The following is a 17504-nucleotide window of genomic DNA, read 5'->3' on the forward strand; positions in this document are numbered from 1 at the left end:
AGGATCAAGATCAGTTGCCATCATTTTTGGCTGCTGGTGCAGCATATGTGGGTTGAAGTTAGGCAATGTTAAAAATATGCCAGGAATATGTTAAATGTGACATGGATTCACCTGACCCAGGAAAGACAAAGATAAAAAGGCACTTAAAATCCCTTTACCACAACTCTGGAACTGATTTAGCTCACAAGAGGAATTAGCTTAACTAACAAAATCCCCAAACCTGAAGTCAGTATTAAAATATTCCAAAACTTAACAATCCTTTTCTTATGGTATTCCTAAGCAAGGAAGGAAATAGCTATTTTTCAATGAAGCTCCCATAGAAAATGTGCATCTCTACCTGTTTTCCCTTCTCTGCAAGATGCAGAGCTTTACACATCTGGGCCTAAAAGTATTAAAATTGGAACCAGTGAAGTAGCTGCAATCTACCTGGAACTATCTCTAATATAGAAGCAAAAGCACAGAAAAAGCAGGTTTTGAGAGATATCTGCAATGCATGTGAGGAAGATCAAGATCTTCCCAGACAGCTTAGAGCAGGTAAAGGTCAATGTTGTACAAACTGTTCTTGTTCTGATACTCTTTTTTCTCTTTAGCTGAGCCTTCTCAGAAAATCTCACTCTGCTGCTAATGCCTGTCAACTCAGCTCCGAGAACACAAAATAATTTTGAATTTAAGTTGGGATTTCACATCCTGCTTATCTCATTTCACCCAGCAAAGGCCTAAGATGTACTATCAGGATGAATTCTTGAGCTGGATATGTGGAAATACTTGATATTGCCTGTACAAATCCATTCAAAGGCTCAGTGCCAGGGTGACAGACCACTGCAGGACACAAAGAAATATCAGATAAACTTTGTGTTGAAATATATTCAGCAATTGAGTTACTCATTTCAAATCTTCTAAAACAGTTCTGCACAGAACATTAAATAGTTTTTCCCCTCCTTCTGGTGATCTTCAAGAAGATATCTGTAGGTTCAAACAGGTTACACTTCACAGCTCAATCCCTTCATCTCCACAGCCCTTCCCTCCTCAGAGCTTCCATGATGATTCTCTGATTGAACTCCTGTTACTCTCTAATTTTTTACTCTCTAAAATAACTCTCTTTATTTTCCTCCCACTTTGTGTTTCCCCCATTTTGCCCTGTTTCCCAGGCAGTGCAGGCTCTGTCCTGGGCCACAGAGGCATTTCAGCAGGCACAGAAGTTGAAGTACAATTATCACCAGGCATTTGTGCACAAGTGGTTGTGCCCACAGAGCTGAGCAGGTGAAGAAAGAGCAGAATCCCTTCCCCAGAGTGCTCTGAAACACCAAAGTGGGTGACCCACCTTCATTTCCAGTACCTTGGAATTCGGCAAAACCAGCAACCAAAGTAATTTAAACCCCTCAACCAAACAAAACCCAAATAATCCTCAGCATCAAGGAGCCCCACAAGACCCTCAGAAGTTAATGGGCATCTGTTTGCTTTCAAATGCTGCTCAAGAAAATTGGGAGATTCCTTCCTACTCCCTTCAGTCAGTAAAGAGATTTTGTGTTGGTGCTGCCACGAACAAAAAGCTTCAGAACCAACCCATGGCAGCCCATCTCCCCCAGACAATTTATTAAAATACTGCAAATCCAGGCATTTTAAATCAGTCTGTGCTGCTGCTGCTCAGCACAGTGCTCTGATTCCAGCCAATTCCAGCTGCTATTTCCAATGCTCCCTTTACATTGCTCTTGCAAGAAATTCCAGGGAAATTTCACTGCACACAGGCAGCAACACTTCTGTATCTCAGATCCTTCCATTCCCACAGCCAGTTAGCCAAAACCAGCATGTGTGCACAGATACAATAAAATCACCATCCACTTGTGCCTACAGCTGTAACAGGTCACAGAATCCCAGACTGGTTTGGGTTGGAAGGGACCTTAAATCTCATCCAGTGTCACCCCAGCCATGGCAGGGACACCTCCCACTGTCCCAGGTCACTCCAGCCCCAGTGTCCAGCCTGGCCTTGGGCACTGCCAGGGATCCAGGGGCAGCCACAGCTGCTCTGGGCACCCTGTGCCAGCCCTGCCCACCCTGCCAGGGAACAATTCCTGCCCAATCTCCCATCCAGCCCTGCCCTCTGGCACTGGGAGCCATTCCCTGTGTCCTGTCCCTCTGTCCCTTGTCCCCAGTCCCTCTGCAGCTCTCCTTTAGGCCCTGGCAGGGGCTCGCAGCTCTCCATGGAGCCTTCTCTTCTCCAGGCTGAAACTTAGCAATGAATTTCCTTTCCATGTATGCACTGCCTGTTTCCAAATTTAAGGATGCAAATTTAAAAAATTTAAGTCTGGCTCCAAGGAAGCCCCAGCATCAATGGGAAGAGCCCAGGAATGAGTCTCACCTCCCTGCTGCAGGCTGCCAAGAATCTTCTCACCCAGCAAGTGAATAAGTCTGGTCACAACCTGGGAGAGAAAAGGAAAAAAAAGAAACATTCAGGCAGAATGTACTGAAAGTAGAGCATCCACATGGAGACTTCCAAACTTTTTTAAGATGTTCCCTGAAGCTGAGCCAGAGTCAAGGGTTTGCAGCTGTAGCTTCTTTCCTGGCTGTAATGTGTGGTGACTGATCATTTGTCTTGGTTTCTCCTACCTTGTTTTACTTTAATTTGGAAAAACAAGAAAACAAAACAACCCTAGAACAGGCAGGATTTAACTTGCTTTTGGGAAAAACAAAACAAAACAAACCAAAAAACCAAAAAACAAAAACAACAACACAAAACAACAACAACAACAACAACAAAAAAACAACCAACCCTGATTCTTTGGGGAACACATGTCAAATTGCATTTTCAGCTCTCCTCATTTCTCTCTGCAGTGCACCTGCCCCCCTAAGTACTCTCACTGCTCAGGTGCTGCACCTTTTGTAGGTGCTGAAGGCTCAAAAAGGTTCAAGCCTACATTCAAACAGATCCTTCCCCAATCCTGGTGAATGGTTTACAGCAGCCAATTTAAGATATTTGGGGAGAAAAAAAGGGGATAAATACATCCATAAACACCTGCAGAATCAAAACAAACTACCTAAGAAATTGCTTTTCCCCTCAAATCATGTTTGCCTGGTAATTAATGTCTGAAGGCAGAGACGTGCTCCCAGCTGTTTTCCAGCAGGACTCACATCAATATAAACTAGTATTCCAATAGCCAAATGTATCTCCAAAGTGACAAGCCTCTCTCCAACATGACCCATCAATAATTCCTGACAAGTGGGGTAGCAGAAGACTAATCCTAGCAATACCAAAAAGTGACAGACATGGAAAATGCAGCATTTCTTTTGGAAGCTCTACAGATGTTTTACCAAATAATGGAAAGAGTTATTTAAATGCATTAAGGATTAACAGAGCAATCATTAAATATTCTCCCCCAGACAAATAATTCAAGGTCAAAACAGCTCAGGAGGACATAGAAAAAAAAAAACCAAAACTGCTACAACAAAAGTTCTCCAAGGTTAACAAGCAACAGCCAGGTTACCTGGGATCCTGGATAAACACACTGTTCCCACAGGAACAGGCACTTCAGGATGCATCTTTCAAATAAAGGGTCATGTATGCATCAAGAGAGTCAGAATGCCCACCTGAGTAATTTATACATCCTGCCTTAAAAACGAAATCTAAAGCAGCAAATTCTCCTGCACTGTGAAGTGCTGTGTATGAAGCACTAACATATTTTAAGTCCTTTATGGGAAAAGAGCAAACAGGAGGTTTCCCACATAAGGGTGACTTGTAGTGGAGCAGAGAGGAAGAGTTAGCAAGGTTATTTCAGGGATTTCACAGCATGGTGTGGGATGGAAAAGACCTTTAAAGCCCATCCAGTCCAACTCCTACAGACAGCAGGGACACCTTCCACTATCCCAGGTTGCTCAGAGCCCCATCTGACCTGGCCTTGGACACTTCAGGGATCCAGGGGCATCCCCCACCTCTCTGGACACCCTGTGCCAGTTCTGCCCCATAGCCACGGCTGCAAGTTCCTGAAGATGCCACACCATCATCTCCTCAGTGACCAGGACAAACGCCTTGGAAGTGCCTCTTCCTTGCCCCAAGAGCAGGCACAGTGTCCATGCCCACTGCCACCAATGTGGGGAGGACAGCAGGAAAGCTCCCAGCCTTATCCTGGAATCTCAGACAGGATGTAAAATGCTTCCCTTTGTCCAAAATACAACAGAATGTGATCATCACCCAACCACACAACTCATTGCCACTTCAACACCAGCAGACTCCGGGATTCCCCAAAGGCACCACATGTGGCTACAGAAAACTACCCAAACCACGGGGAGAATTCAGGGAAACCGGGAATTCTTCACAAAAATAGAGACTGATGGCCCTTGCTAAAGGAGATGATCTGCCCCCAGAGGACATTGGCTATACTCAGCCCTCAACCTGCAGCACCACAGCAGGACTTTCCTTCAGCAGTTTTGGGAGGTGCTGTGAACATTTTACATTTCTGAAGCACTTAAGCATCAGAATTTTAATTACTTACTAAAACCATCTCCTGTATTTATAACTTCTTCTGCTTTACAGGCAGCTAAGGACAGCTCTAGCTAAGTTACAAAATATGTCCAAGGTTAATGATGGAACTAAGAATAGAACCTATTGCTCTCATTTTCCAGTTGGCTGCTCCTATTACCGGGAAATATTATTTGTCTTGTTTGCTGGAGCAAACCTTACAGCCTTGGTATGTATAGATAGGGAAAATTATTTCCCTGGTGACTTTGTACAACAAGCAAAGCTGCTCCCCAGAATGGGATGAGTCACTCTGTCGCAGTCATGGCAACGTCCAAGGAACATCAATTTGGGATCCGAGCTCAGAACTGAAATTTCCAGTTTTCTATTACATATGCCAGATATCCTTTCACAAAAAGGCAATGTTTTCCTTCGAAAGGGAGCTGTCCATCCTTCTGAGGGAGAAGTCAATACAAATCACATCCCTCCATTGACAGCAGACCTGACCTGACAGACCCACAGCCCTCAGTGTGCAGGGCAACAGGAGCAGCTCTCCCCAAATTCAGGGCAGCTGGAGAGAACTGAAATCCAACAGGAAAAAATACACCCTTCAGGTTTCCAAGCCCCTTTACTCTCATTCCCACACAGCAGCAGGACATGGGAAGAGGCAGCACAGCTCAGGGCAGCCCAAGAGGCAACAAGGAAGCCAAGGGATCTGGGAGAGGACAGGGAGGATGAGGAACAAGCAGGAATTTGCCCTTGGGCTAGGAGCAAAATGACAGGGATTGAAGGGAAACGGTTATTTCAAGTGTGTCTGGAGGAAAAAGAGGCAGAAAGGCAGGTTCAGGGTGGGTACCTCAGTGCAGAATCTGAGCTGTGACTCAGCAGTCCCTTATCCCTCCTGTTCTGCTGCACTTTGTAGAAAATCCAAGGTGGGGCTCAGTCTCTTCTCCCAAGTAAGAGACAGGACAAGAGGGAGCAGCCTCAAGCTGTGCTAGGCTAAGTTCAGTTGGATATTAGGAAAACCTTCACTGCAAGGGAGGTCAAGCTCTGGCACAGGTTGCCCAGGGCAGTTGGGGGAGTCACCATCCCTGGAAATGTTTGAAAAATGTGTGGACATGGCACTTGGGGACATGGGTTAGTGGTGATCATGGTGGTACTGGGGGAATGGCTGGACTTGATGATCTCTTTCCCAACCTTAACAACTCAAGGAAAGCTCTGGGAATTGCCAGTGAGGGTTTGGGCAGGAACTGGACTGGAGAACACAGCGAGTTTCCCTCCCCTGGGGGTGCAGCACTCCTGAGCCAGGGCCACCCTGGGCACTGCTTTTCCCAGAGCCTTCTATCCCCCTTCCCATGGGAACACCAGTCTTTCCCAACCACAGTGCCAGAACAGCCCAGAACACTTCCCAGACACCTGCACAAGCAAAATTCTCTCCTTTTCAGGGTGTCACCATCACCCAGGGCTAGACAGCCCTCCCAGTCGGAAGCGTCTGCTGTGCTCACCCCTACGGCACATCCTGCATTTTACAGCCTCTTCTAGCACCCAGCAAACACCCCTCCTGCTGGCACAGGACCAGGCAGTTTCAATTTAAGGCTGGAAGAAAAATCTGCAAGAAAGCAGCGAGTCGGAGCCCAGACGGATCAAACAACACCAGGAGGTTCCTAAACGAGGCGAGGATCGTTAATTGCCTGTAAAGCAAATGCAGCTTTTGGACCCCTCGTGCTGATGGGGATGGAGCTGAGCTTGGTTTAGTTGGTGAGGAAGTTAAATTAATCCTTCCTCATGATTAGGAACAGTAGCAGCAAGTGCAGCCAGCTCAGTTAATCACAGTTAATCACAGTAAGGAGCAGCAGAGCTGTGGACACAGTAAGGAGCAGCAGAGCTGTGGATTGGACACTTGGCTGCCAGGACAGGTCTGCTCAGAGCTCCCCAAACTGCCAGGGAACACAGCTTCCTACCCCCTGCCCGGTCAGGAAAGTCACAGAGCACCTAAACAGGCACTACAGGGGCTCATGGAGCAAGTCTGGAGCCTTGGGGTCGGCCCAGGTCAAGGAGTTGACTGAATTCACCATCAAAAATATCCCCAAAGCACACAAACCCCACTCTCCTGTGCTTATGCAAGAGTTTTCAGGCCAGAAGACAGAATCTGACCTTACAGGTCTAAAAAACTGAATAAATCTCCATTTCAAAAGTCACCTAGGGCTCCAGGTGCATCAGTGCTGTTCTCCAAATGTCCCAAACCCCTCCAGCTCCCACAGACACCAGGATGGATGTCACCTCCTAACCCTGGCCCAGAGCAGGATGTTCAGGTGAGGTATTTTACAAGGGAAATTACTATTTCTCCTACTCCTCCTGCCACCCACTCTCCTTCTCAGAGGAACTCCCCAGGATATTTTTGTGCAGGGCAAAACAGGACGAAGTGTTTCTGTTTCTGAAATGGTGCTGGAGAGCACTTCCCTGAGCACAATTCCACCTCTCTGACCCAGCCCACCACTCACCACCTCATCTGCCTATAAACATCTCATGCTCCTGGCTGTTTCTGGATCAACCCCATCCCAGAGAGACCCACTCAGGCTCTCTCAGCACCCCAAACTCACAGATCTCTCCTGTCTGTGACAGTCTGTTCCTCCACCAGCTACAGAGAAGCTTCTGGGAAATTGTTTGCTGTATTGTGTGCTGTAAGGTGGACATCCAGTGTTTATTGATTGCATTAAGTAGATGATTGTAAGCTTTTAGCATTAGCCTATCAGCTAAAAAACTTTAAAAGCCTTGTAACAAAGAGAACTTTGACTTCTGCTGTTATAGTGTGAGTTTTACCATCTTTTATGTCTCCACCTTCACTGAGACTGAAAATGGAATTAAAAACTCATGGAACACCTCTCAATTGCCCCATCCTGTTATTGGATATTAGATCCAACAGAAAACCATTCATTTTCCCTGTGCTTATTTAATGTTCAATTGCTCCACAGACCTGCAGCCTCTGCATCTGTGTAAGGGCAAGTCCTAAACACCACATCCCAAGAGGCTGTATTTCCTTACTTTAGGATTATTAATTCCTGTTTCAAAAGCAGGATGTGGCCAGGCAGGATCTCAGCTCTGCCACTGCTGGTGCCAGCACAGAGCTGAGTGCTCCATCCATCCTGGGTCTGAGGTGCTATCAGAGCACCACTTGCTCCACAGCCACTCTAATTCCCACTCCAAGAGGATACAGTCACTCTGCAGTGCTGTATTTCCTATAATCCCTTTAAATATTTCAAACTATTACCTACCCCTGCTAATCTTCCAAGGCTGGGTTCTGCTTAAAGCTTTTGTTCCTATTCAACTGTGAAACTCAAGAGTTGATTTACAAAAAGCTCTTTGGAAAGTGATTTTCATGAGAATTCAGTCGGAAAATATTTTCCTATGGACACTTATATCAATCTATGAATACTATGGATGGCCTGGCAAATTGAATTATCTGCTGATAGACAGCAATTAATCCAGACAAAGCTTGCTCCATTTTGATTTAGAGAAAACTAAATGAAGGGGGCCTACAAGAAACATGGAGACAGATTATTTATAAGGGACTGGAGGGACAGGACACAGGGAATGGCTCCCAGTGCCAGAGGGCAGGGCTGGATGGGAGATTGGGCAGGAATTGTTCCCTGGCAGGGTGGGCAGGGCTGGCACAGGGTGCCCAGAGCAGCTGTGGCTGCCCCTGGATCCCTGGCAGTGCCCAAGGCCAGGCTGGACATTGGGGATTGGAGTGACCTGGGACAGTGGGAGGTGTCCCTACCCATGGCAGAGGTGGAGCTGGATGATCTTTAAGGTCCTTTTCAACCCAAACAATTCTGGAATTCTAAATCAAGGGAAATTTTCACAAAATCAACACCAATATCCAAATCCACAGCCACAACTAACTGATGTACGTCCTGTGTACTACAAATCCCTTTTAGTTACAACAGAAGAAATATATAAATGCATATGTAAGAACAAAACATACAAACCCCAAACTATCAGATATATTCATCACCTCGGCCCTACCCTGCACCAGGGTTCAGCTTCCACTGTCTGAGATTTTATATCAAAGCTCCTGTGCAAGGAAGGCAAGGGCCAGGCTCCAGGAAGCCTCTCCATTGTCTCCTGCAGGTTCCTGGGCCAGGAAAGCAGCCTTGGCTGAAGGAATGAACCTGACATGGCTGTGTCAGTCCTGCACAACCAAAGGATGTGTGCAGCTCTACAAAGCTGAATGGGGTTTTCCTCTTTGGATCCTCCACCATCATCCAGACCCAGCACACCAGAATACTGCAGGGAACAAGGAGCCTTGGAGGTGAGATACGGACTCTCCAGTGCTTCTGAAGTCTCAAAATAAGATGCTTCCTAGATCAGTTTTTAAAACTTCAGTCACCTAACAGGTCATCCCCAAACTGCAATCACAGAGATTGCAATCTCTGAGAACCTCCTGAGCTGGAGGGACCCATCAGGATCATCAATCCAGCCCCTGTCCCTGCCCAGAGCCCCACCAATCCCACCCTGGGCATCCCTGGCAGCGCTGGCCAAAGGCTCCTGGAGCTCTGGCAGCCTCGGGGCCGTGCCCATTCCCTGGGGAGCCTGGGCAGTGCCAGCACCCTCTGGGGGAAGGACCTTTCCCTCATTTTAACTAAATCTCCCTGACACATTGATCACCGGAGAGAAATTAAATATGTTAAATAACAATCTACTGGTGCCTCCACAGCAGGGTATTGCAGAGCTTCACATCCAGGTGTGATTCAGTTAAAAGTCCTGTAAAAGGGTTTTGTGCCACACAAAGACCCTATGGATGAGCTGCCATGAAAAACAGGCCTGCCAAGGGTTTTCTGTTCTACAAAATAAGAACAATTGGAGTAAAATAGTGCAAACAGCCATTTTACCCACACAAATCCACAGAACAGCTTCCAGGGAGCTCTTTCCAGGAGCTGAGATTATCCTTGGCCAGCTTTTTAAGGGCTTTTTCTAAGGGACAAGGGAGGAGGAGAGGTGAATTAGATCCTCAGCTTGAATAAAACCAGGCTGTTACTGAAGCTTCACATGGCCCCAGATCAGATAAACACTTGTCCTGGAATTGGAGCTTAGCAAGGGGTCTCCGATTGAAACTTGTGACGTTTGATCAGCGCCGTGACAAAGCAAATCCTCAACGCTTCCTCACAACAATTCCTGGCACCTTTTCAATGCTGCTGAAGCCCACAGAGGAACTGAAGCTTTATCCTGGGGCTGTTTGAACTTCTAAAGCTTGGGATCAATCAGGTCTTTAAGAAAAATGTCATTCTGGCATCGGTGCTGATTAAATCCCCCCTCCTGCCGGCCTCGCTCAGTGACCACGGTGTTCCCACAGAATTCCTTCTCTCCTTTTCACATCCACTCCTCTTAGAGTTGAGTAACACTGACTGGAATGGACCAGGGGAACAGGGAAAAATCCAGAAGCACAGCCTCTCCTGACCTGTTCCCCAGTGCCACATCAAGCCTAAGCCATGACGCACAATCTGCCCCGTTCCTGTGGGCAGCAGTCTGAAAAGAGGGCACATTACAGAGCTCACTTTGTAAGGCAGATAACCCTGGGGAAGGCTCCAGCCACTTCAGACAGGCTCTGGCTCAAATACTCATATAAAGAAAGGCACAGCAGAACTCCACTTGGAGATGGATGACAGGTTCTGAATATAAACCCCAAGGGCAGACTCGGAGAATGAAAAGAAAGATGCAGAAAACCTCTTTCTATTTCTCAGCACGCGTTTCCAGCACTCCAAAGGTTGTCTCACAGTTCAGCCCCCACAGCTCCCAAGCAGATTCTCAGCACCATTTCCATCAGCAAGCAGCAGGCCTAAATTTCAAGTTAGAATTCTAAAAACTAACTCAGCTCAGGAGAGGCAAAGCTAATCTAGGAGATGTGATCCCAGCTCTGCAGCAATGTTGGAACATCTCTGTGATCTGCTCACAGATTTTTGTGCTCTCGCTGCTGCCTCGACACTGCTTTGTGGTGCCAGGAATCGTGAGCTGGTTCCCTGTCCTACTTTGCAGAACTGAAGGCAGGGATGAAAATAGAAAGAATCAATTCCTTTCCACTCCTGCAAGGCTGGAGAGCTTCGAACAGCACCAGGAATGAGCACAGAGGCTGTTAGGGAGCAAAGGCTCTGGCTGGCAGAGAGCCCTGAGGGCTGTGCTGGAGAGCTGGGGGCACCAGGGTGGACAAAACCATTGTGTTTGGCACCATGGACCACTTTCCATTGGGAATGTCTAGGATGCCACATCCAGAGTGGATCAAGGTTGAGATGCTTGCCTGAGAAGCCAGATGATGTAAGCTTGACTTCTGCAGACTGAGCAGGATCTAGAAATCAACATCTGTCATTTCTGGGCACATAATCTGAAGTTTTGGCTGTTATTTATAACTGAGGTCAGGCTCCCCACACTCACCCATCTGTTTCAGCCCTCAGAATAACCTGAGCTATGGTGGGTCACTTGGAAGATCCCAGCAAACCAGCTCCTGTCTGTCCAAGGACCAAAGCAGCTGTCCAGGAGACAAAACAGAAGGCAGTCATATGGACCTCCCCCAAGGACCAGCTATTCCATTTCTCCAGATTGTGCACTGCAGCTCAAGGAACTGGAATTACTGCCTGGACTAACAGAGCACGATTTCCCTCATTTCACACAGTTCTCACTGGCAAGCACCACCCACGTCCTACAATTTTCTTACGCACCAGGTAATGTTTTCCTACAATGCATTCCAGAGTTGGAACCCTTCCTGGATCACCTACAAACACAGCATGGCTGGGGAAGAGTCTGCAGGATGGAGTCCTCCCACTAACTCCTAAAATAAAGGGTTTTTCACCCTTCATAGGAACTGTCTGGAGCCTCCTCATGAGGGGGCAGCTCCAATCTCTGCTCCCTGTGACAGTGACAGGATCTGAGGGAACAGCTGGAGCTGGGCCAGGGCAGGCTCAGGCTGCAGAGCAGGGAAAGGTCCTTCCCCCAGAGGGTGCTGGCACTGCCCAGGCTCCCCAGGGAATGGGCACGGCCCCGAGGCTGCCAGAGCTCCAGGAGCCTTTGGCCAGCGCTGCCAGGGATGCCCAGGGTGGGATTGGTGGGGCTCTGGGCAGGGGCAGGGGCTGGGCTGGGTGATCCTGGTGGGTCCCTCCAGCTCAGGATTCTCTGTGGTTCCTTGGTTCTGTAAAGCTCAAGGGTAACAAACTGAGAGGGAAACCGAAGCTCAGGAACTGTCCAGTTTTTGGCTGCTAACACACACACACTATTCAGGCTCTGCAGAAGTTGCCAAGAAGAACACCAAAACAATCCAGTTCTCCCTTGAACTAAGAGAGGATTTCACCTGACACAGGGGTCCAGCACCACTGTTTGATTATTATTCACCAAGTGAGGCTCATGCCAACTTCTTCTCACCAGGCAGTGCTGGAGCATGGAGCTGACAGAGGCAGAGCTGCTTTCTGCCCTGTGTTTTTCTGTTTTGCAGAGGGAAATCCTCCACTGCTGAATCACCAGCCAGCTCTTGCTACCCAGTCAATTATTTCAGAACTATTGCACCTGCTATCCCTTCATTACTTTATTACTTCTGCTTGAATGGGGAAAACAACATCATAAACCCTGTGTATAAATCACTCTCCTAGAATAACAGCCAAGAAAATAGGACAGAGAGAATTCATTTGGTCCATCCCTCTGCTAAGCATTACTCCACTGATCCTTTTAGAAGAGGTTATAAAAACAAGTAACAATCTTTTAGTCTTTCTGGAGCGCAGAATGAGCTTTTTTGCACTGCAATTGCTGCCATTTCAGTTCAGTCCCAGTTGCTCTGTTCCAGTATGGTGAGCAGCATCTGTTCTTTCTAGCACAAGACAACTTTACACATCTGAGAATAGCTACTATGTCTTCCCTTAACCTTCTATAGGCTTTTTCTCTTTATAGGTCAGTCTTTCTAACCAGCACTCAGATGCCTCCTTGTCCTCCAGACTCTCTTCCTTTGGTCTCCCTCTGCCTTCAGATGTACTGCCACAGGCTGGTGCTGAAGCTTTCCCAACACCAAGGTGAATGTCACGATTTCTCCACTGCAAAAAGCATTCTGTTCACATCATTTAGGGCTTTTTTGCAACTGTGTGACACTGTCCAGGCATGGGCAGCTTTTGATCTTCTAATGCCTGGATTCTTTTTCTGATAAAGTGAACCACCCCCTGTCCTCTGCACAGCATTTATCAGTTTCCAGCTCAAGAACTTCTCTCCAGTAAAATCCTTTCAAGTTTTCTTTGGCTGTTTGAGTTGTCTCCCAAATTTCTACTCCATAGTTTTGCTCTACCACTTCAATTCTCTCTCACTTCTGTCCCTTCTCTCTCACCTGCATCCAAAGCAGCCTGGGCAGCAGGGGAGGGGATTGTGCCCCTGTGCCCCTGTGCCCAGCTCAGAGCCCAGCTGCAGAGCTGCCCCAGCCCTGGGCCAGCACAGCAAGGACCTGGAGCTGCTGGAGACATCCAGAGGAGGCCCCAGGGGGATCAGAGGGATGGAGCAGCTCTGCTGGGAGGAAAGGCTGGGAGAGCTGGGAGTGTTCACCTGGAGAGGAGAAGCTTTGGGTGAGCTCAGGGTGGCCTTGCAGGGCCTGAAAGGGTCAACAGAAAAGATGGAGAGGCAATTTACAGAGGTCTGGAGTGCCAGGACACAGGGAATGGCTTCCCACTGCCAGAGGGCAGGGCTGGATGGGAGATTGGGCAGGAATTGTTCCCTGGCAGGGTGGGCAGGGCTGGCACAGGGTGCCCAGAGAAGCTGGCAGGGCTGGACAGGGATTGGAACAGCCTGGGAGAGTGGGAGGTGTCCCTGCCTGTGGCAGGGGTGGCACGGGATGGGCTTTAAAGTTCCTTCCAACCCAATTCCATGATGGACCTAACAGACAAAAAAGAGAACACACAAGGACTCTGAAATCATATTAAAATATTTTACCTGAAGTTTTTAAGACAATCTGAAGGCATTAATTGCATAAATCACCTACATAGAGCCTATCTTATGTTCCTCTTTCTATTTCTAGTGGGGTTCTAAAACAATCCCATAGGGAAAAAAATGCAAGTTCTCACTTTTTTATACCAGTTTCACATCTACTTAGAATTTGGAGACCTCAAACAGCAGCACGAATGTGTCTTTCTAACAACCTGTGTTGCAAAACATTTCCTTAAAATATCTATTTTAGCATTTTGTTTCATTGCAACTAATTAGCCAGACTAAAGGCAAGTCTAGAGAAAACAGATTCCGTACTGAAAAAGGTCAGGAATTTGAGGCTGATGGGCTGTACTCTTTAGACACGGGAAGACATTTGAATTCTATTACAAATAAATGTTTTGAATTGTGCTATAAATGTAACACTCAAGCTCAATTTTAACTGCAAAGCAAAGAGATTCACAGCTCCACAGAGATCACTGTTCAGGGGAAAACAGCTCTGCCAGCTGGCAGAAAGGGAAGAGAGAGAGAAGAGACACTGAAATAAATTCCTGCCCCAGATAAAGAGGCAGAATTAGAAGCCAGCTTCAGTGCAGAGCAGTGTTCGAGGCACTGCTCTGTGCTGGATGGGCTTGCAGCAAACAGGTCTGGGGGAAGGTTCCAGCCCATTAAGGCCCTTCCAACCCAAACCAGTCTGTGACACTGGACATTTAGTCTGTATGTTTAGTGGCTACATTTAAAATCATCCACTACACAAGCAGAAAGGTGGGTTTGAACCCCTGGGTCATTCCCTCCCTCCTAGGCCAGTCATAAGGACAGTGATGGTTGACAGCAGCTCCAGAGTGGATGTTACATGTTTGGGATGTCCCCAGATTGTTGGGAGCTCTGTACTGAGCTCCCAGTTCATGAATCTGGGCAGGGAATCACACTAAATAGAGTGCAATAAACTCACAGGGTTGTTCAAGTGAGCTCCAGGGACCAGAAGTGCCTTAATAATCCCCAGTAGAAGTTCAGAAACACTTCTGCAAAAATAATCCTTACAGGGAAACCAAGGAGATTATTTTTCACTGACATAACTTCTGAAAACTTATTGCCATAATTAAATTCTCCTGGCAATAACAAAGATAAAATTCCACAGTTTTGGTGCTATGAAAATGCCTAAATGGAAGCTTTATTTTGTACAGTCTTAAAAAAAAGTTATTAGAGGTGCTAGGAAAGCAAGAGAATACAAGTATTTAAATTAGGTTATTATTTTTGAAGGATTTTTTTAAAGAAATCTGGTAAAAAAAAAGTCTAGGTATTCAAGACAGCAAAATGAAAAAATCTGAAATAATTTGAAGTAACAGCAATAAAGAATTGCCTGTAAGGCCAATGCAATGATTTAGTGCTTAGTATAATGTCCCTGATGCACTTAGGGAGAAAATAATTAAATTTCAAGTCCGTCAGTCTCCAAATTTGCAGGAAAGAGATATAATGTCAAGTGAATTAAAGAAGATAGATGAGCTGATGGATTCAAAAGGAGCAATCAGAGTCTCAGGACACAGACAGATCTGCCAGCTCCAGAATGAGGAGTGACAACCTAAAATGGCAGGAAGAGGGAAACAAACCCCCAAATATCAAAGTTTTGGAAATAAAGGTACAGAGAACCAAGAGTGGACTCTGAACCCCAGGACGATGAGGAATGAATAACATTTTTAAAGGGATTTTAGAAGCCAAACTTCCATTTCCCATCAGCAGCACTAAGTGATTTCCACTGTGCTAACATCCTGCATTTAAGCAGAACTCTTCCCAGATACACAAAGCAGCCCTGCAATAAAATCCTGCTACAATTGATTAGAGGCCAGGGCCAGGAAAGCTGCTGGAAGTCTGGGCTGGATCCGCTGGGGCAGACAAGGAGCACGCGATGGTTTCTCAGAGTGCATCAATCACACAGAAAACCCAGAGGATGTGGTGCTAACGGGGAGTCTGAGCCTCTCAGACATCCTTGGAGAGAGACAGGAGAATGCTTTTAATTCCCTTACCTGGGGGAATTTGCGTTTGATGGAGATCAGGGCCCCCTCCGGGAGCTTGGCCAGCTCCGAGTCCCGCACCGCGTGCACCGTGGTGGCTCTGGGCTGGTGGGTCAGGGCTTCCACCTGCAACAGCACAGGGACACAGCATCAGGGACAGTCCCCAGCCTGGAACAAACACCAAACATCAGCAGGGAGAGGTTGAACCGTTCCCAAGAACCGCTGTCACAACGGTCTCTGCACCCCAAACCTCTCAGGAACACCCTCTGCCATGGGGCAGCTGCACTTTCTCCCAGAAACACAATCCATGGCCCCAGAGAGCCCCCAGAGGAAAAGTTTTGTCTGAGTTGCTTTGAAGGAGCTGCTTCCAACAGCTGCCAGAACAGAGTGTTCTGGTTGGAGTGCTCAGCACCACAAGAACCCTGAGAGCTTTCCACTCCTCAGTGCTAATGGTGACACAGCCATCCAAGAGCCAGGAAAACCCTATTTCTCTACTGCTCCCTCTTTCCTCAATGCCACCCTGACACTTCCATTTTACCTCTGCAAGCTCAATTCCAACGACCTGGAAATAACTGAGACTTCCTAAAAATTAAAAAGGGAGTGAGAGCAACCTGGGGTGGTGAAAGGTGTCCTTGCCCATGACAGAGGATGGCAACAAGATGAGCCTGCAGGTCCCTTCTAACCCAAACCAGCCTGGGATTCTAGGGGCAAATCAGCACATTTGGGCGAAAAAACAAGCATTATTTTCATATTTTACTTTTTCATTATTTTAGGAGTTTTTTTTAACACCTGCATGTTTGCCTGTGCTGTGTGAACAGGAATGCCTGAATGGTTCAGGCTGGAAGGGAGCACATCCAGTCCCACCTCTCTGCTCAAGCAGGGTCCCCTGGAGAAGTCACTCACAGTTGTGTCCAGACAGGTCAGACCAGGAAAATCTACACCAGAACACACCTCCCTGAGCAGTGCCCAATTATTTCACACAGAAACATCTATTTTAATGACAGCAGAAGTAATAAAGAAGAAGATGGCGACACAACGAGAGTTAATAGAGATTTTCCTCCTTTATGGAGAGAATCTGCCACCACATAAAACCACCTGGGGTAAAAGAAGCAAAATGCAGCTGCTGCCCCAATCCCCACCTGCCCCAGACCTGCCACTGCTTCTTGTGTTGTTTGGAAAGGCAGAAATTAGTAAAGTAAATTAAAATTTAAATTAAAATTGGGTAAAGTCTCTTCCCATGGCCAGGGACTCATCCTGCCAAGAGAGGTGGTGTCACTGGAGCTACAACCTTTAATTGCTTAGGAACAGCCTGGTGCTCCGTTTTGGGAGTTCCAACAACGTTTATTGGGCTTCAAATCCATAGATCAGCCGTTTCCAAAAGAATGGCTGTGGCTGTAGCAGCTGTAATTACTGAGGTTAAAACACAAACAGAAAAATCCCTTCCTAACTGCAATTTACTCACATTTTGAATCAAAGTGAACATGGCTTTGCATTTTTAATTTTCCACTAGAAAAAGAAATAAATAATATATCAGCTTAGAGATGTCTGAGTTGTTTAGAGGTTGGGGGGTTGATGGTTTTATTTGTTTGATTGATTTCTGGGGCTTTTTCCCAGGATTTTTTTTTTCAAAGCTTATGTTGACAGCAAATTCCAACAGAAGCAATTAATTCCTCACAGTACTATAGGCTCAGACGCACAAAAAGAGCATAATAATAATAATAATAATAATTGTGCAAAACACACATCTCAGTGAACCCAGTTCCACCAAGATCCCTCCTTGGAAGGCTCCATATTCACAAAACAGATAATCCAGCCAACCAGAACATCTTGAGCTCAAAAACTTGCCATTAGTCCAGAAAACTGAGATGAACTTGCCAATATTAACTTGAATTTCACCAGCACCAACTGCTCTGCACGGAAAACTGCACAGGGAAATTTAAAGCACCTTCATTTTGCAAGCCTCAGCCTTTGTTTTTTCCTCAGGTACCAGGGATGTTTTGTTCTGTCATCACATTTTAAACTAATTATATAGAAGGGCAAAAGAAAAAAATCATCTTTGTACATACATTTATGGAGAAACAAACCCTCTTAAGGCTCCCCAAAGGCCTGTA

The 17504-nt window shown here is 46.6% G+C and overlaps 1 protein-coding gene across 2 annotated transcripts in view; it reads right to left on the reverse strand.

The window, feature by feature from the left end:
* Positions 1 to 17504, reverse strand: part of PNPLA7 (patatin like phospholipase domain containing 7) — a 122917-nt gene that overhangs the window by 57442 nt on the left and 47971 nt on the right. For both annotated transcript variants that reach the window (XM_066332522.1, XM_066332523.1), the window contains 2 exons: positions 15406 to 15519; positions 2357 to 2417 (listed from right to left, as the gene is read on the reverse strand). In XM_066332522.1, the coding sequence (XP_066188619.1) occupies positions 2357 to 2417; positions 15406 to 15519 (175 nt within the window). The remainder of the gene's footprint in view (positions 1 to 2356; positions 2418 to 15405; positions 15520 to 17504) is intronic.

The sequence above is a fragment of the Sylvia atricapilla genome, chromosome 19 (assembly GCF_009819655.1).
Source record: "Sylvia atricapilla isolate bSylAtr1 chromosome 19, bSylAtr1.pri, whole genome shotgun sequence".
NCBI lineage: Eukaryota > Metazoa > Chordata > Aves > Passeriformes > Sylviidae > Sylvia > Sylvia atricapilla.